General features: G+C 44.8%; 2 protein-coding genes and 1 non-coding gene across 6 annotated transcripts in view; 1 reads left to right on the top strand and 2 right to left on the bottom strand.

Annotated features, from left to right (window-relative positions):
* EEF2K (eukaryotic elongation factor 2 kinase) overlaps positions 1-4,060 on the bottom strand; it is a 36,728-nt gene extending 32,668 nt beyond the window's left edge. For 3 of the 4 annotated variants that reach the window (XM_067306050.1, XM_067306053.1, XM_067306052.1), the window contains exon 1: positions 3,988-4,060. The gene's annotated coding sequence lies outside the window, so the exon portion shown is untranslated. Of the gene's footprint in view, positions 1-1,032; positions 1,085-3,987 lie in introns of those variants that run through there. The other variant, XM_067306051.1, reaches the window with a different exon arrangement.
* A 758-nt stretch (positions 4,061-4,818) lies between these two features.
* Positions 4,819-4,900, top strand: TRNAL-UAG (transfer RNA leucine (anticodon UAG)). The gene has a single exon. It is a non-coding gene; the product is annotated as a tRNA-Leu (tRNA).
* Positions 4,901-5,350: 450 nt separating this feature from the next.
* LOC106491323 (putative short-chain dehydrogenase/reductase family 42E member 2) lies at positions 5,351-16,650 on the bottom strand. The gene is given in 12 exon segments (XM_013950888.2): positions 5,351-5,918; positions 6,487-6,560; positions 7,309-7,372; positions 8,073-8,138; positions 9,155-9,292; positions 11,144-11,226; positions 12,790-12,865; positions 13,829-13,947; positions 14,599-14,656; positions 15,654-15,749; positions 16,299-16,547; positions 16,549-16,650. Coding segments are annotated over 12 exon segments (1,374 nt in total). The 3' UTR covers positions 5,351-5,669.
* Positions 16,651-19,726: the final 3,076 nt, after the last annotated feature.

Below are 19,726 nucleotides of genomic sequence, written 5' to 3'. Positions count from 1 at the left end.
AGCCAGAGAGCAGCAGACAACAAGGATGCAAAATTCAAGAGCTGAAAGGGACAGTTCATCTGTGACAGTTTCGAGTACGAACCACTCGAGGCCCAAAATCCTGTGCAAAGAAACACGCTGCAGCCTCAAACAAACAAACGGTTATTAGAGCTGCGAGCAGTAAAGCACAGAAATGACCTTACTGATGTACATCTGTTCTGCCAAACAGGATATAACATTACATGAATACTGTGTTAGTATTAGCCAAAACACCAAGATATAAAAGCATGGAAAAGTGACATCCAGTTAACTTTACAGCAGCCTTCTATTACCATTAATAGCCTTGATACTTCAACTAGCTTTAAATGCACTGAACAACTAACTGTAACGGGCTTTTGTGTAATTGTTTGCTCAGTACTTCAAGTTGTCAACTTGATGCTCTTTTGTTTACATGAAGACATCGGAAAAGTTATCCAAATATTAACAGAACTAAAGGATTTTTACAGCTTGTAACTGTGTATTAAAATAATTCTTTAGCCAGCCCACAGACGTTTCTACTCCACTGCCAGCACATTACGTCCATTAGAAATAGGAGCGCCGTTCTGTTATTGTGCTACTGGACAGGCAGAAACGGAATCGCAGGACATTTGAACCGGGTGCGCCCTGCTGTCACCGAGCATTACTGAAATTAATTGCGCTCTCCTGGGAACGCATCAAGACGAGGCTGTTACCTCCAGGCACAAATTGGCGAGCGCAGCCTAACCCCGAATACTCGGCTAGCATTTCTAGGGCACTGCGAGAAACCCAGGGCTCCGACGTCCGCCTGTTAAAGGCTCCAAGCACCGTTTCACCGAGCGCGATCCCCACCGCTACGCGCAATTCCAGCAGTCTTCGCTGCCGAAAACGTCCCGTCCTCCGGCCTCCGCCCCGAGGGGACGCGCCGCTGAGGTGCCGCCGGGCAGCGCCAGGCCCGGGCCGCGGAGGCGCCGGGCGAGGTCCCGCGGGCGGCGACGCGCAGCGCGGCCCCGGCCCCCTCCCCGCCAAGGCACCTACCGGGCTGCAGCCGGCACCCGCCTGCGCGGCCGGTGCAGGGCGCCGCCGCCGCCGCCCGGCCTCCCGCGGGCGGGCGCGCGCGCAGCCGCCCTGCTGAGGCGGCGAGGCGACACGAAGCGGGAAGCGGCGCCTCCCCGCCCGCAGCGCCGTGCGCCGCCGCGGGGGGCAGCGCCGAGCACCGCCCCCCCCGCCCGCAGCGCCGTGCGCCGCCGCGCTGCTGCAGGGGGCGCTGTGACACCGCCCCCCCCGCCCGCAGCGCCGTGCGCCGCCGCAGGGGGCGCCGCCGAGCACCGCCCCCCCCCCGCCCGCAGCGCCATCGCGCTGGCAGCCGGGGGGGCGGGGCCGGGGCCTCCACCCCCCCTCACGGGCCCCGCCGGGGGGGGAAGTCTCCCAGGTATTTGCTTTTTCTGTGAGAAAACTGGAAACGCGTTGAGGAGAAAGACCCGAGCTGGCCCCGTTAGGTCAGGTGTGAGACACGGGAGAGGCCCAGGGGCTGGAGGGAGAGAGGTTGTGATGGAAAACAGGTTTTCACGTGCTCTGCTGATAACAGGAAGCAGCTTTTTAATTTTCTTTCACCTCTGTTTCTGCTGGGTCGGCTCTTCTGCCGAATTAAACTGTATAACACTTAATTTCCCCATGGGAAATGGTAGAAATATGCAGCAAAGATTTCAAATAAGTACTCCTCGAAGCACCCACGCTCACTTTTTTTCCCCTGAACCATTCACTTACTGAGTTGAAAGAGTCCATGTTTAAGCTTTTCCTCAAGCTAAAATTTGTGGAAATTTTAAATAAAGCTCCTCACCTTTTTATGGGTTACATGGAAATTAGTATAAACTAATTCTGGCCTAATTGTATGCCTTGGCAGTCTGCTGAGAGTCTGCCACTTTTACTGGATCTTACTCATGTACCTAATCCTCATTAGTGTCATTTACCATGAGTAGGTGTTACAAAATCAAGACTGAAAATATTAATATATACTTAATACAGACTGATAGTCTCCTGTGGCCTCACAAACAGGACGGAAGAAGTGCACAACCTCTGCTCTATCTGGCAAGCCTAGCAGCCAAAAAAGGAGTAACCGAAATAGAAATGATGTTGCAAATATTAGTGCTGAGATAATCTTCAGGGAGAAGACTGCTAATATTTAATTGAAAACATGCAGAGTACACGCTCTGTCTGCCAAACTCCTCCCCCCCCCAGATTACTTAAGTAAATTAAACCGAAGCTTAATTTGGGGACTGGGAAAAAGAGCGTGTGCATACGAATGCGTATGCACGTGCTGGAGTGCAGCCCATGACTCCGTGATACCTGTAATTTTCTCTCTCACTGGCTGCAATCTGAGGGTGCAGGTTTCACTCGGGACTGTAATGCAGAGACTAGATTGAGCCATTGCTTAATGCTCCCTGCTACAGGCACATTTCTGGGTAGCCTCAAAAATTCCTGCAGAAGTTAAGTTTAATTAAACACATTTACAATATTTATGGATTGTGAAGAAAACTTCTGAGGTACTATTCATCTCCCAGCTAGCGATCAGTGCTGTAAATATTAACGGTTATCAGTAACAGAGCTCTTTCACCCCACCAGTGTATATCCCCAGTTCTCAGGCAGTCAGTCCATCGTGCCCTGAGCATGCTGGAGCTGAGCAGGGCACGGATGCACACGGAGCGGTGTGGGGAGGGATGCCTTCCTGGATGCCTTGCCTTCCCGGATGCCTTCCGGCAAGGCCGGGGAAGAGGGCAGACCTGTCAGACTAGTTAGGCAGGCTGGCTGAGGCCGGATGCCCTGTTCTCACTGCACAAAAGTGCATTGATAATCATTAAAAGAAGATCACCACCTGCTATCGTAGGGCACTGGTAATGGCAGAATATCGTAACTAGTGTGATATATGAGCACAACTATATGAAGAACAAATCACATGAGTAACTGGCTTTAAAATTATTTAAATACACAGCTTATTTTGGGACTAAAATTGACCTGATGGCATGCAGCTGTATTATGTAATATATGCTCACTGAGAGCATTTTGCTAGTTTAGGAATACAATTAGGTTACACTGGCTCAAGCTACACATTTGCTTGCATTTACACATTGCTTTCAACTAAGCCAGCTTTGGCAACCTGATGCAAGGCTGTACTTCTCAGGGTTACATTTTTACTTCTCTTCTCTGTAATGGTCTTAAAAGGACAATCGGTGATGGAAAAGTGTTTAATAAAATGTTGAGCAAGACATATACTGAAATTAAAAATTAGATAATATTATCCCAGACATGCTTTATCTTGTAATTTTGGTTTTCTATTTACACACTACTTGCTATAACCTTAACACTTAAGGAGTTTGATTCACATTTTTTGCTTGAAAACATTAAAAGTAAATTAAAAATGGGAAACTAATAATCTGCAAGTCTAGCATATTACGCTTTCATTTAATATGCTCAGCAGTGCATACATGTTTTTCCAATAGCAGGGAAGCCTGCAGAGTTCCTGCGTGCTCATGTTAAATGAGGTTCTGTTTAGAAACTGCTGTTCTGGAGAACGACAGTTCTTGAAAGGAAAAAGGAAAGCACATCCCACACAACATTAACTTTTAGAGCAGTTTTGCTCTGGATTAGTTTGAAAATCTGGATGAATAATTGCCTGTAAATAATTTAATTTCCTGAACAATTTGTGCCTATATACATCTGTGCTGGTCTTTTCTTATACAGTAAATCCATTGGGTCATAAACCTTGTTTGAGCCATAAGGCAGGCGCATAACATACTCGCATAAAGCTTCCTTGAGCACCAGTGCTGGACTTCCTATGGGGAAAAACAGCAAAGGTAGACATAATTTCTCTGTATTAGGGTTTTAACTGCCCAGCAGTTAGCCCTGAAGTTTTTAGCGCTCTCCAAAAAGAAATCAGACCAATTTCCTTGCTCAAGGCAGGCCTCTCGTAATAAGAGCATTCGACTTTCTACTCACCAACGACAGCCCCAGTTTGCTAAATCCAGCTCCCTCCGTGGGGTGGAAGGGCCTCTGCACGCACCGGGCCCAGCTCGGCGGCAGCTGAGCAGAACACCCCGCGCTGCCGGTGCAGACGGCCCAGGCTGCCCGCTGCGCTTTGCGCCAGCCTCGGCGGCTTTATATCGACCAAGCCGGGCGGCACGAAGAGCCAGGGGCCTCCCGCCTGCGGTGGGAGCGCTCCAGCTGAAGCCGTGCTATGGTGCCAGGTCGGCGGCTGCGCGGGAAGGTCAGCGGCTCCGCAGCGGCGGGAGCGGCGCTGCAGGGCCGGGAGTCCGCCCCGGCTCGGCGGGAAGAACGGGGGCTTCGGCCCCGCCGCGCGGCGCCCGTGAGAAGGGGGCGCGGGCGGGCGGGCGCGCGACGGCGCCAACCGTCAACCGCGAGGGGCCTCGCGGGCCCGAGGCGAGGGCGCCCCGCGTGCGAGGGAGCCGCGCCGCCCCGGATGCCCCTCTGCCGGCAGGGGCCGCTCGCAGGGGGCGCTCGCGCAACGCGGCTCCGCGCCACGCCGCCCGGCGGCCGTTGGGGTCAGGGGTCGCGGCGGGCAGCGGCCGCGCTGCGGCGGCGCCACCTGCCGGGCGCGGGGAGGCTGCGAGGCGCTCCGGCAGCCTGGAGGCGGCAGCGCTGCGGCGGAGGCCGAGCCGCTTGCGTTAATGGCGTTCCCCCGGGGTTGGCGGCGGCGCCGAAGGGCGTTGCGAGAACGAGCGCGCACGTGGGGCAGCAGGGGCGGTGGGGGGAAACCGCGGGCGCGCCGCCCTCCTCATAGGGGCCTCGCGGGCGGGTGAGCACCCAGGCGGTAGCGTGGCCGAGTGGTCTAAGGCGCTGGATTTAGGCTCCAGTCATTTCGATGGCGTGGGTTCGAATCCCACCGCTGCCAAGAAGTTTTTTGTCGCCGCCATGGTGGCTCCATTTTCGCCGCCGCCCCCGGGAGCGAGGCGGCGGCGGGCTGGGGAGCGGAGGGGGCCGCGGCGGAGGCCGGGCCAGGGCGCCGGCAGGGCCGCGCGCAGGGTGGGCGGCCGGGAAACATTAAAAAACACGATCCGCCGGGAAAGGCGGCTCCGCGCCGTTACATACCGACCGGCTTCGAAGGGGGTCGGAAATGGCGCTTTCAGCAGCCGCTCCGGCTTCCCGCGCCGTCCGGGGGCAGCCTCGCCGCGGAGGGCCCGGCGCCGCCTGTCGCGGAGCCCGGGGACCCGCCCTGGGGCGGGGGGAAGGTGCCACAGCACAGGACCGAGCGCAGCAATTGCACGTGCGTTTTATTTCCCGCCGCGCGCAGTGACACCAGCAAATCACCACACGGAGCCACGCAGCGCGCGCCGCCCCGCGCGGCCGTTACAGGCGCCCGACCCGGCCGTTCGCGGCGGCGGCCCCGCGCCCCCCGCGGCCGCTCCGCCACGTGAGCCGGCAGTGCGGGAGGATTCCTTCGTGCGAGACAAACATCCAACAGTCGCGGCTCCGGTGTGTTTCAGTGATGGTCTTTGGCCTTCACTGTGCTTTACTGCTTAAGAACGGCTACTGATAGGCCAAAATTTTGTTAAGTCTGAAAAGTAACTGCCCGTTTGCTGCGTTGGGGCCAGTGGGTAGCGCGGCGACGGGAGCGATCCGCGGCAGCAGTGCTGTCACTGGCTGCGCGCCGGTTACGCAAGTCAGTGGTGCGTTTCTCTGAAAAAATGCAAAACCGAAAGGCCATCAAATCTTAAAGAAAGAAAGATCAAACTTAAACTAACCATTAAAGAAAGCAAAACTTTGAGGAAGGCGTGATGATTCGGGGCTTCTGGTCTTGTTTTAATGTAGTGGTCCACAGAATCGGCAAACGCAAACTTCTCCGGGTTGTAGCCCAGCTGGTGCCGTGCCTTGTCTATGCGAAACGTGTGGGTTATGGAAATGTTCTGTACCTACAGGGGAAAAAAACCCACAGATATGAATACGCAGGAAACCGAACCAAAGTCTGTAAATGGTAGTAAAGATCCAGTTAAAGGAAGATTAAAAACACCATGTCCTATTGACATATCTCACATTGTCCTTCAAACTGTTCACCCAAGAGGAGGATCTTGAAAGCCCAAAGAGGAAGCAAAGGCTGCAAAGTAGTATCTTCTAGTCTTTAAAACATCCACACACACTGTTCTGTACTCTTGTTTGTGTACCTAAGGATACAGATAAAAGCCTAAATACCTTCAAAAATTAGGTTGCATCTGGCCAGCCAAGGCCATATAGGCTACTGGGCCAAGGAAGGAAGAACTGAAGCAGCCTCTCCCAAATTGCAAGCATAAGCTCTTATCTTTCTTCTCAAAGTTACGATAACAAACATGACATATTGCCTAAAATGCACCTGACATACCTCCTTGAAAACTGGAGGCTGAAGAAGTACTGCGGAAATTTGTCTGCTGACAAGCTCAAATTGTGCCTCAGTATAACATGTGCATCCTGTGAGAATTAAGGAGCTGGTATAAACAAGCACGTTACCTCATTTCTGGTCAGCAGAGGTGATAATTCAACAAATGGTTTCAGCATCAGATGAAGATATTCCATTATTATTGCTGCATAACAAAAGATCACTACTTGAGGTAAGAATCGTAAATGGCTATAGCATCATGACTTCAGCATATCTCACCCTGTATTTACAGGGAAGGATAATTGCACGCCTGAGGGCCCTGGGCACCATACTAACGTTGACAGGACTACTTGCTTACACAGAGTTGGATTTAATCTTTCATACTTCAGTCAGACTGAACCGGGGGCATGTGTGAAAAGGTTTCAGGGCGGTGGTGGTAGTTCTAGTGAAAAGATCATGGGACATCACAAAAATGTGGTAACGACAAGCCATGCAAAGTTGGGTTCTTAGTTGCACGTGGAGGTTGATTTTGGAGAGGGTGTTGGGTATAGGAGAATAAGAAATTAATCCACGTAAGTAAAGCAGACACTCTTCAGCATATCTCATGAATCAGAGAATTTTACATCTAACTTGCTATATAACTAACTCCACAGAGTTATACATCTGGTAAGGATTTAAAACACATATTAGTGGGACCAATATTATAGTGGGACTAAATATTCTGGTTTTAAGCATGCTGCATAGAGCTGAACTTCACCCCTAACTGCTGTATACTAGATGAGCCCAAAGCATATTCTTTTTATACAGAAAAATAAAAATTATGCATATTATTTTTATACATGAAAATAAAAATTGTGGGGAAATTAAAAAAACCTTAATTAATAATTATATTGCAATAAGAAATGGGGGTAACGTGGGCAGCACAGGGAGAAGTGTTAATAAAATATTTTTACCTGATGCATAAACTAAGGAAGTAGGAATACGTATCCATGGTTTACTGCAACCTAATCTTTCAAACTGAGAGGGATTAAAAAAAATAGTGATTAAAAAAACAAAGTAGAAACCTCAAACAAGTTTTAAAGTTTCAGTATAGAGGATATTTGTGGAAATATTTAGTGATAAAACAGAAAAATGCATCTTTGCTGTTACGATTTAGCTTTTCTTTCTTCAGGGGTTTCCAGTTAAATGTCACATGCAGAAACGATGTAATTTTCAAATGGCAGTCTATGTGAGAAATAATCCCTCGTCCCTCTTTGCCTTAAAAGATGGGGAAAAAAGGATTATAAAAATTGACCCAAGTATTGTGGTGCAGTGATACCCAATTTAACTTTGTGACATTTTTATGGTTTTGAGCCCTTCACTAACAGCAAAATGATCTTTTGAAAATAATATATATTACAGATTAATAATTAGGATTTGTATTTTTTTGTGCCCCCAAAATATTCACTGTTAACAGATGAATGCCCAAGAAATGAAGATGCCATAAAGGCTACTTGAAAGAGGATACTGGTTCAGATGGACCTTTGGCCTTATGTTATATTTTAGGTAGTCTTTTTACAGCGCTGATCACGCTGAAATTCAGGCAGGAATTAAGCCCACATTCAGAACAGCACTCTTGCACCTAAAGCGAACATACCAAATACCTAGCATGCACACAGAAGCCATAGTTGTATACCGTCCAAGAAATTAATGTATTTAAAGTATATCTTGTACGTACTAGTGGAGTTAACCATTCAAAAAGGTTGAATTTTTCACCATCATTAATGAAATACACCTGACCACTCTGTTAAAGAGGTAGAGAAGAAACATGTTAGTAAAAATAATCCTGCATATATGTTGACTTCTTTTCTTTATCTCACCCCTTATAAACAGATTTAATAATTAAAAAATGATATAGCAATATAAAAAGCACATAGATGTACATACAAATCAACAAACTACCTGCATTGTGTTCCAACTGGTTTCCCTTCTACGTGCAATGAAATTGATAGAGAAGTGGTTTATGTGATTAACATACTTTGCTATGAATTATTTATTACAGGTGTGCCTGTAAAGAATGACTATACTGATTTTACTGAGATTACCAACTGCACTTAGAGTGGTGCCACATAGAATTTGTGCCGTTAAATGTACTCATTAAATGGTGGAATATGTTCTGCTCTCAGTCTAGGTAAGGCTCGCTGAAATCCACATGACTCCATCTGTGTAACCAAGGTGTAAGTTACCTCTTTCCATTTTGCTTTTAGAGTTATAGAAAAAGTAGTTTAATCTACTCTGAAAATCTTTCTAATATACTTTTAAGGGTAGTTCTCAGTCAGACAGAAAAGTGTATTTACAATGAGGAAAACAGTTGCAACTACTCTTGAAATAAATATGTGAAATCTCAGCTGTGCTGAGATGACAGCTCTTACTTACGTATGGTATGGGAAGAACTGATTATCACAGTTCAGAATATTAAGTTTGGATCTATGTACAGTGGAAATAGGGGATAAATTTGCCAGAATTTCCAATTTTGTTTCTGACATATCAGATATTCTTTGCTCCTCTTCCAGAAATGGCAAATATAATATAAAAATGCAAAGAAGGAGATACTCTTAAAGAAAATGAACTGAATCTTCCAACTACTAACACACTACACAGCCAGTGCTGCCTGGTACCATACTGTTAGGGCATATTTGTCAATCAAAAATACAGACAATATATGCTAAAGGACCATGATACAAACAATTACTGTTACTGCAATAACCCTGCTGGATCCACTGTAAAAATGAAGCTGTGGTGTTTTTATTGTTTACTTACAGCTATGTAGTTCTTTTCAGGAGTGAGAGCATCAGCAGCTAGGATTTGGGCTTGTACAAGGTTCTCCACATGCACCCAGTTCATCTTAGCAGAAGGATCCCCAAACTTGAAGCTAAGTAGCCCTCTCTCAATATTCTTCTGTAGACACAAACATAAAACCACAGCAAGCTGCATTTTTAAGTGAGGTACACTATGCTTTCTCGTCCATCCAAATGTATTTTTTGTCTCCACTTTAAAAAAAGACACAAATCAATTAAAAAGAATCAAGAGAAGAATATATTATAACCAGTTCTGTGAATCTGTGCTGAATAGTGTAAGTGGTAATGGACGTAAATTGCAATGAGATACACTTAGGTTATCTAATAGGGAAATGTTTCTGATAGGTAAGAATTAGGCTAGACTGCCTACAGGGGATTGCAGTCTCCATCACTGGATGAGGTTCGAATGAATTAGACAGACATTTGTCAGAAATAGTCAAAATATAATTGATCTTGTGCATGGGAGATGGACTACATGACCTCTCAAGGTCCTCTTTCAGTCCTGGTTTTCCTGTAATTCTGTCGCTTGCAGAGGATATACCCACAAATGATTTTATAGCAATTCTCTTACACAGATGTAGAAATTATTTTGTTCCAACAATTCATCAGTACTATGATATAACGCATTGGTTTATGGAAAAATATTTTGGGAAGGTGGAAGACATTCTGCTGGAATGTCTCTTCCCTTCTAAACCCAGGTTTTTAAATTACCCAGACTCAGGTGTCCAGCAATAAGTTTATCTCTATCCCTACTAAATAATCCCTCGATAGCAGGTCTGAGGCAGATCAGAAGAGCAGCCCAGCAAAGTTTGCATTGCCTATATTTAGTCTGTAAATAAAAACATGATGTCTTTTTCCAAACTTGTCAATCTATCATCTTGCCTGAATCCTGTCTTTTAAACACAGTACACCCTGAATTTCTAAAAATATACATATATTTTAAGGCTGAGTAAAATGTTGTCTGGAAAGGTAAAATGGAGTTCTGAATGGATCAAAAGTATTCACAAAATTGGATCAAATTTAGCAGTTTTGGCTGGAAAAAAAAAAAGAAGGCAATGTAAAGAAGTATCACTTTTTATTTAATAGGTCCATTCTAGAAACTGCTAAATGTGTCAGTTGCCCAGTGCTTTAAAATGGACTCATAATAAATAAGCTTAAAATTTTAAATGAAAATTTTAAAAGCCAATATTTCTTTTGGGTATAAAGAACACATTTCAGTTTAACTAAAATGACATTTGCCATTTAAAAAAATATTTAAAAGATGACAAAATGGATTTCAGCTGACTTTAACAACATTCCCCACCTCAGCCACAAAACAAAAATATCTATTATGGGGTAAGCTTGAATGTATTCTTTCATCAAAACTGTATGTAACTTTGTATTGTACTGATGCCTTTAAAATAACTGACTCTCATAACTCCGCACGGATCATTTTCTAAACACTGTACTAGCCCTACAATTTAAAAGGGAGCAAGTGAAAAAAAAGAGTAAAACATGAGCACCTTAGCTGTTTGTCCTTTAGTAACCTATTGTACTAGAAGGTGCTTCCGACTCCTTAGCTTGTTTCATTGGATAGTGAAAGCTGTTAATGGTTGAGACTGGAAATAAGATATTTTGTCCTATCTCTTTTCATTAATATTTTAAAACATTTGGTTTAAGTTGCATGCAAACAGACAACTGAAATATCACAGATTGGCCTGAATCTTTATAATTATAGAAAGCATTAAGCTATAAAGCTGGATTTACATGTGCTTGTATTTCAAAAAAGGCTTTTTTAACATACCGTACATTCTTTACAGATACTATATAGCACCTGTTAAAGAGTCAGAATATCTTCAACAGACAGTTGCATTGTTGCCAGATAAGCAGGTCAGTCAGTTCTTAACACTAATAACTGATGCTGTTGTGCACTTATAAAAAATTCTGATGACTAAAAAATTCAAATACATACTGCTAGCCGTGGCAGGTGTCTTTGCTCTTCTGGTCCATAGATTCCTGGTGGGCGAAGAACACATGTATAGAATATACCGCCTCCTAGAAGAATGTATAAGACCGTTCTTAAAGTGATTTTCATATGACTACATGATCATCATTTTTTTTATGTTGTATGAAGGCTCTGCTTTAGGGAACTTACTCTGAAATAAATTAGTTTCACCAGCTTAAAAAATAGTATTCACAAAGAAGTGTTGAATTAATAGTTGGGTATTGTGTTGGCAGAATCACAACATGCAGAATAGTAAGATAAAATCTAGAAAACTCCTGCCAGCAACACTCAAAGCCCTGACATAGTAGGGCTCCTAGGAATTACTAGATATTTCAAACCTTTTGTCTAACCAGTTCTTTGTGCCAAACAATCAACAGATATGCCAACTGTATTGATAGGTTTGCTGATGTGAACAAGTTATTGGTAAAAAAGTTGAATGAAACCAACCTGATGTTACATAAAATTACTGAAGGAAAACAGTGACTCACAAGCAGTACAAGATAGAGCTGAAAGGCTCTTAACAGTAGGACATCCTGCACCCACTGAAACTGCTGTAGAAGCTCTTGATATAACTTCAGTGTGAGAACATAATGACCATCATAAAATCCATATCATCTCCCAAGTATATCAGTTACCTGGTTCATCATCTGCTAGTAATTGTTCTTAATAGTACTAGTATAAGATCTTGATAACATGCACAATACTCAATCCTGCTATGGCACAGAATCAAAATGGGATGTTTGGAACAGTGGCTGATCAAAATACCACTGAATCATTTGAATTCATTGTACAGATAAACTAGTGTAAGCTTCTAATTTTACTGAGAAATGCAGAACAGTACATTGCTCCTAAAATTAGTGTCTTTGATGTGCAGAGCTGCTGACAGAAGAGGAAATAAGTAAACTTCCTCCCCTCCCTTTTTTTAAACAATAATCCTACTGGGATGAAACACACATCAATAACTTTATATCTCTTTATATTACTCTGCAAGTATCAAGTGAAGCAAGCCTTTTTGGTAAGTTGTCCACAAGCTAAATTTAGCTCAGTATCACTTGGTCACATGGAATCATGTTGCACTTTACATTAATTTGTTTTGCACTGGCAGTTATAGTATCTCACAGGTGAGCTTAAGTATTCAAGTGTATAACTGGCTCCCTCAACATGGAAAACTTTGGGAAGCACTAATAAATAATTCCAGGCTGTAGTATCAGGTGCCTTCTTCAGATTTTAATATATAACTGTAGGGGGGTAAAGATTGAATCAGCATTCATCTTTTACTTATGTTGTGTAATACAGTGACATTAAACACTTCTGTTTAATTTAAAGCTGTCTTCATCTTTTCAATTAAGATAGTGAACTCACTGCTACTATATTAAAAGCTTTTGTTGGCACTATGGGAACTACAAATATTTAAAAGTGATTTTTAAGAGAAAAAAAATCTTACAGTTGGGAGAGTGGTAGGTAACTTTATTTCATATTTGCTGGACAATCTTGTCCACTGAAGGACTGATATAAATTCATGCAGTATGTTAGGGAGGCAGAAGAAGAAGAGGAAGAAGAAGAAGAAGAAGAAGAAGAAGTTCCACTATAAATTCATGCTAACACAAAAGTACCTGCTAGTGCAGTTCCATTAGCTGCTAGTACCATTTGTTCTGCAATTGATTTGGTTCTGGAATAATGATCAACATGCTACAGAGAAAAAGCAAATATCATGTTTTTACCTATTCTTGAAATAACAGAGCAGAGAGGCATCTCTTCTCCATTAGTTTTTACAAAGCAGATGGCAACAAACACCTCAAAATTAAGAAGCTGTGGGGTATTATTTTAGGATAAAACACATACATATTGTTAAGGTAAGCAAGCATTTTTGTTTATGCAAATCCAGTTAATTAATTTTAGTCTATCTGAGAAGTCATAAATATATGTATGCTCTGAATGCTGCCAAGAATGTAATTGAGCAGTACTTTGTAATCTGGATTTCTTTTTAAGGTAATGGAAAAGTCAGAAGCCAAGTTTTGAGGACACTATGATTAGTCTGAATTCTCCTGTTCACTTTCTTGTGGCACACTCCCAGGGAAAATATTACTCAATATTTTTTCTACCCATCTCTACTTCATGAAACACTGAAGTAATGATGGAGAGAGGATGGAGAAAGGAGAAACACACACACGCGCACGCGCACAAAAAAAAAAAGTATGCAAGGCAACCAGAACTACCTTCTGTTTTTTAATTAAATGCCATGTAACCATATAAAAATAGCCTGCTGTCCCATATCAGCATTATATTGAATATATATCATCTTCAATAAGGGAGAAACAGATAAATTGTATGAATAATAAATGGTCATAGAGGCACCAAACCATGTAACGCAATCCCTATATTCAAGTGGAATTTTGTTGAAATTAGTGGGAAACTGTATGAGTTATTTTCCAAAATCAATGCCTTGATAGCAAACGAAGAATTTTGAAATTTACATAAAACTGTTGTGTTAAGGTTGCAAACAGCATCTACAAAGAGTGTAAAGAGTATTTTTTTCTTTCTTGGCACTCGATTCTGGCATCAGGGAAAATATGGTCATGAAAATTCCAGGATTTTTCAGAAGTGAGCAAGTAAACAAAGAGGAAACATGAAAAAATAATATAGCCAAAATACCTTTTCTATAGGGAAATATGGCACAGTTTCCTCATCACCATCTTCAATAGAAAGTCCTCCAAAGACCACATTTACTGTACTGGTATATATCAATCTAGGGATGTTCCTTTGTTTGCAGGCTGTGACAATATTAAGTAAATTAGTTGAGTTGAAACTGAAACATGGAAAAAAAAGTTTGTGTGAACTGGCAATGGGTCTTTTCTAAGAAACTCTCCAATCTTAAAAGAGCAAATCCTTCCATTTTATGATCATTTAACATGCAAAGCTTATTTAAATGGCAGATACCAATTGAGAACCAAGTACTTTATAGTGTGGCATGTTCTGATGTGGATACTGTAAGCAAACACAGTGGCTTTGGGAGGGCTGGTACCACCGCGCTGGGATGGGGCTTCAGCTCTACTGAGCTCTACTAGGCTACTAGAGGGGTTTCTTCCTCAGGGGCTGCCCACTACCTGTACACAAGGTATTTTGATAGGAGTAAGGCAGACTGCTGCAAGATACACATGGAAACAGTCAGCTCCTTATGTGGATACAGATTCTTACATGAGGTCAGACATGGTTATGAAAAGCTGAAGCAGCCAGCACTGCAGTGCTGGCTCTCGTATCCCACCTTATGGCAGAATCAAACATAAAAGAAGCAATCATGTTTCCCCATCTTCTGCCAAAAACGTAAAGTATCTGGTGAAAAACAGTGTATGCCAATGTTTCTTTTCTAAGTGGTATGTTTTGATATGCTATACCAACACCCATAGGCAAGGTTAGATACATACCATCAATGATGAATTTTGTTCCATCAATGTTTACAGTTTCAATCTCTTTTCTGTGAAGCTAGGAAAATAGAGAAATTCTGCATTTCTGAATAGTAACACATTTTCAGTTCCCTAGGTGGCTGTTGTAAGTGTCCCCAAATGAAGCAAAAGTAATGAGCTTAGTGCTTTGTTTTTAAAAAAAAGCTTGTTTAGACTGACATTGAGACTTCAAGAAGTCAAATTATTACTTTTAAACGACACTTGTATTCTTCTTGTATTTTTACAGACCAGCTAGCCTGAAGCAAAGAGAATCATAATGCTTCTGAACACACATTTCCAGTGGTTACGCATCTTGCAGAAACATGTTAACTATCCATGCTTCAGTAGCACTTCAGTGGCCACTTGGCTGTACCTAGAGTAATTCTGTAAGTATGCACTGCTCAGTTGCAAAAATCTTTAATGAGCTAGCTATCTAGCTAAGGTAATTGTTAAAGTTCTTTTTATTAAATAAGGTAAGAAAGGGGAATGTGCATTTGTAACTTTAATCATACAAAATATGTCTAAGAGCCCTAAATCAAGTACATCCTTACAGCATTTTATCTAAAATGGCAAACAATTAAGACTTGACATACAGCAGTTGTTGTAAATTTATTATTTACTTCATGCTTCACTCCTCCCAGTGAGCTCACAGCTAGGAGTTCAGTGTAAAAAGACTTAGGGAAAGATCAGGTTTTGTGGAGGAACCCACCTCCTTTGCCTCTCCTTCTGTCCTCATGGTATTACAGAGCTCTTCAATACCATTTCCAGCTCAAAATCCCTCACAGGCTCTAACTGTTTAAGCCTCTAATTGTGAGGAAGTTATTTTACAACCAGAAAAACTGAACTATAGCCAGACTGCCCACAGTTAGAGCATCAGTTTGCACAGAGCAATTCGCCAAAACAGCACGGGCATGGACTCATGCTCTTAGGATAATCTGAAGAGACAGAGTCTAAAACACAGTGTTACAGCACCAAGTCTCCCAGGCTAACTCAGTGCAGAGAATCACACAGAAAAATAAAAAACTATTTGGACTCACTTGCTCTCTTCCTGACATTCCATATGAAGCTACATGAAAGACACAGTCAGCCCCTTCACAGGCTGCAAAAATGGCATCATAATCCCTGACATCTGCCTGTAATACATATGAAAAGATATTTGGCCTTGAATTCAAAACTGTAGGTTAGCATTTGTTATATAGCAGGTTAGCACAGAGGGAATGCATATACATAGTTGTACTTACTGTGCATCCTGGGACTGAAAACCAGGCCAATTTTAGTATTTGTTGATAGTAACAGGTTTCTTCCATGAAACTCAAAGGACATTAAAAATATTCATTAAGCCTCATAATACCCCAATGAAATACAAAAGTATAATATTCATTTTACAGGTGAATAAGGCACAGAGGAATCAAGTGACTTGGTCATGAGGAGAATTTCAGAGTCAGGAAGAAAGAGAACTACTGTGCTATGCATTAGAAATTTCATTGTTTTCCTTCCATATTTATTTCAGATGCAAATTAAAATCCAGCTGACCAAAAAAAACCGCATAGAATATGCAAACTTTTAAGAAGGTTCTTGACATTTAAGAGTATTTGGATTCTGTGAAAACTAGTAAGACTTTATGGGAAAGAGGTGAATGAACTAATGTTATTTGACTATTGTAAAAATACAGTTTACCATACCTGGATACACACTACTCCATTGGGAATTTCCCAGATAGGCTTGTTTGTGTCATACAGGACAACAGAAGCTCCTGAGTTGGCAAGAGCACATCCCAGCTTGTATCCAAAATAGCCTCCACCTCCTGTCACCACTGCTCTCATACTTTTTTCATTCAGTGCTTCAGCATTTCCACTGAGGTTAGAGTTAGATGTCTGGTGCCAGGGTGTTGCTATCCCACTCAGTATAAATTTTGTGTTATTCCTATGAAGTGAAATACCATCTTCTATTACCAGATACATGTAACAATTTCTTCTCCATGTTGAAAATTGCTCCATAGTGCTCCTGGATGCAGACAATTCCAGTAAGTTTCATGTTAAAAATCTCTACTCGCAGCAGCAAAGTTTTACTTTAACATAACCTGTTTAAGAGAGAGAAAAGATAAAGCATAACACTAGCTACAAATTTTCCAGGCTTCAAAGACTGCTTTTAAAGACCAATTTAAATTTGCTGCTTAGATTGTTTGAGTTTATTTAATCATACTTTTCATATTATACAAACTTTAAAAATTCCTTTTTATAAATTGGCCATTAAAACTTTGAGCATGTACTTCTTTCTATATTATAGCCAACATCCTGAAAACACATAACAATGTTTGCATATTTTGGACTATTTGCAAATGGTATCCAGAATAATCAAAGAAAAACACCAAATTTCCCCTAACTCAGTGTACATGAATGAAGATGTTTTCTGCATGTGGGTCAAAACTGTAATAATGGAACAGATGGGAAGTTTTTATTTGCAGGAGAGAAATTGTTGTTTATGTGACAAGCACCTGGTGGTCTCTGTTCAGTTCACTGTGTTCTGTGTCACAAAAGCTCACAGGTGGCCTTTCGGGGTCACATGTGATATAGAACCTGTACCTGAATTTGTAATCTTAAACTGCCAGGGAAACACAAAAGATGAACAAATCGCATATAGTTTCCATGCTTAAAAATGCAAATAAGACCAAGCAAAACAGCAGAGCAAAACTGCCCCTAGTGCAAAAAGATCTCGAATGCTTCTTCCTCTTGTCCCTGGATTACTGCAAAGAGAGACATCTGATGTTTTCCACCCCATTCTAAGGATCAGTCAACAACTGACTGTAAATTAAGAATATACTGTTTTTATCACTGGCAGTGGTTGGAGTTGAGACATATGAGGCTTTCAGATGGGATAAAGCATGCCCGATTCCTGTATCTTTACTCCTTGCAGAGGACAAGGCTATCAAACCCCTTACTTTTCAGGGGATCTAAAATTAAAAAATTGCCAAGTGATAGAAAGAAAAATCAGGTCAATGAGTATATTAAGAAAAATAATACTGAATCATTTATTTCTGAAACACAGAGGTTCTTTCTCATCCATCAAGTGTTCATCACCGAAAGGCAAAGTACTTTAAAGGTTCTAAATATTAACTATTATTGGAGTTACCCATATCACTTCGTTGTGCCTTAATGAAACATTAAAAGTTATCTGAGAGCCTGCAGGATTCTGTGCATCTCACTTGCAAATTTGTCATGGAAAGCACACGGCGTTTAGAACGAAATACTGGAAGCCCAGGAAACTCGTGCTCCTGGTGGGCTCCTCTGCGGCGGCTCCTGCGAGCACCGAGCCACCGCGCCCACTAACGTTGCTCCCCTGCAGAGGGGGCGCCCGGCAGCGGACGGCGAGGACCTGGGCCGTGCCGCGTCAGGCGAGAGCCGGGGCGGCTCCCCGGCCCCGGAGCGGCTCTCGGCGTTAGCAGCAACAGTACCCCGCGGCGAAGGGAGTCGACCCCGTTTGGGCTCTGCCGCCCCTCCTTGCTGCGAGCCGCGGCGCTCGCCCCCGCGCCGCACGCACCGCCCGCCCCGGCAGCGCCCGCACACCGCGCGGAGCAGCGCCGGCGGGCGGCAGGGCCCGGCGCGGCGGAGGGGCGGCCCCGCCCGCGCCCCGCCCGACCAATCCCCTCTCGGCAATGTGCCGCCTTCGGCGCCTTGCTGGGCAGCCAGCCAATAGGACCGCAGATGCAAATGAGCGCCTGGCGGTGCGGACGGCGGCGGCCGCTCGGCGGCCGTTGGCGCGGTTGGCCGCGGGCGCGGACCCCTGCCCGGACCCCTGCCCGGCCCGCGCACCGGCCGCGGTGCGAGCGGCGCCCGCCCGGCAGCGGGAAGGCGCCTCCCGGCCCCTCCTGCCGGCCGCGGCGTTTCCCGGCGGTGGCGGGCAGGGCCGGGGGACACCGCAGCCCGTACAAACACTCACGTCGCCCCGGCCGAGCCCGCTCGGCTCCGCAAGCGTGGCCCGGCGCCCGCGCGGCCCCGGCTCCCCGCCCGCCCCGTCCCGTCCCGTCCCGTCCCGCCCCGCGGACAGTGGGGGAAAACGGGGACGGGAGTGGAGCCCCCTCTCCCCCCCCCCCCCCCCCGCGCTGCCGGGCCTCCCGTCGCGGCCCGGGACCCCCGCGGCGCCGCGGGGCTCTTACCTCCGCGCGTGTCCCCGCGGCGGCGGCCGCGCATGCCGCCCGCAGCCGGGATCCCGTCGAGCGGGTCGTTCGGGGAAGGAAACGCCGCCTGCTGCTCGCGGTTGGGCGGTCGGCGCCGGGCACGGCTCGGCGAGGCGCGGAGCATCGGAAACAGCCGCAAAAGCGCGCGAAGCCCCGCGGAGGAAACGCGGCCGCAAGCGAAGCGGCGCCCGGGCCGCTGCCGCCTGCGCGGTCCCACGCGCGGGGGACGCGGAGCGCGGTGGGAGCCGCCAGCCCCGCTGACCCGCTCCGGCAAAAATTAAACTCGGAACGTCTTCACCTTTTCCGTTATAGCGGTGCCGGGTCTGAATGCTCATATTAAGTTTTAATCATTTAAAGACACACTTACAGTGCGTGTTAAAGGGAGCCTGGTAATAGCCAGCTTAAACTGAGACAGAAATGAGACAACGGCTCTTCCGAACTGACACCAGGACTTGTCTTAGTCACCTCGAATGCTGCAATTTTTAATAACAATGAATGAATGAAGCCAGTCAGTATTAATTATACTGTTACTGTACTTACGAAAAAAGCATATAACCTGAGCTATCAAGGCAGACACCAAAGCAGAGGTTTGGCGTTCAGAGCCTGGGGTGACAGGACTCCCGGGGACTTGCCACCACAGAGCCAGTGAGCCCCGGGGTTAGTCCTCACCGAGGGGTCCCGAAAAGGCAGAGACCGCGCTTCCCGTGGGCTGCGTCACCCCGCCTGACCTACCTGCTGAACAGCCCAGGTGCAATCGGGGGTGCACCCTAACCTATTAGTCTTTAAACAATCTGTGAAACATTTGTAAATAACTACCTTAAAAAGCAATTTAAATACATTTGCATATAGTTAGAATGCTTATGCTGCAAAGTAACTTCATACTTATGTATCTTTATTCTGCATTTCTGAGGAAACAAGGTTTATGTAGCGGTTTCC

The sequence above is a fragment of the Apteryx mantelli genome, chromosome 16, assembly GCF_036417845.1.
Source record: "Apteryx mantelli isolate bAptMan1 chromosome 16, bAptMan1.hap1, whole genome shotgun sequence".
NCBI classification, from domain to species: Eukaryota; Metazoa; Chordata; class Aves; order Apterygiformes; family Apterygidae; genus Apteryx; species Apteryx mantelli.
This window is presented reverse-complemented; position numbering and strand designations above follow the sequence as displayed.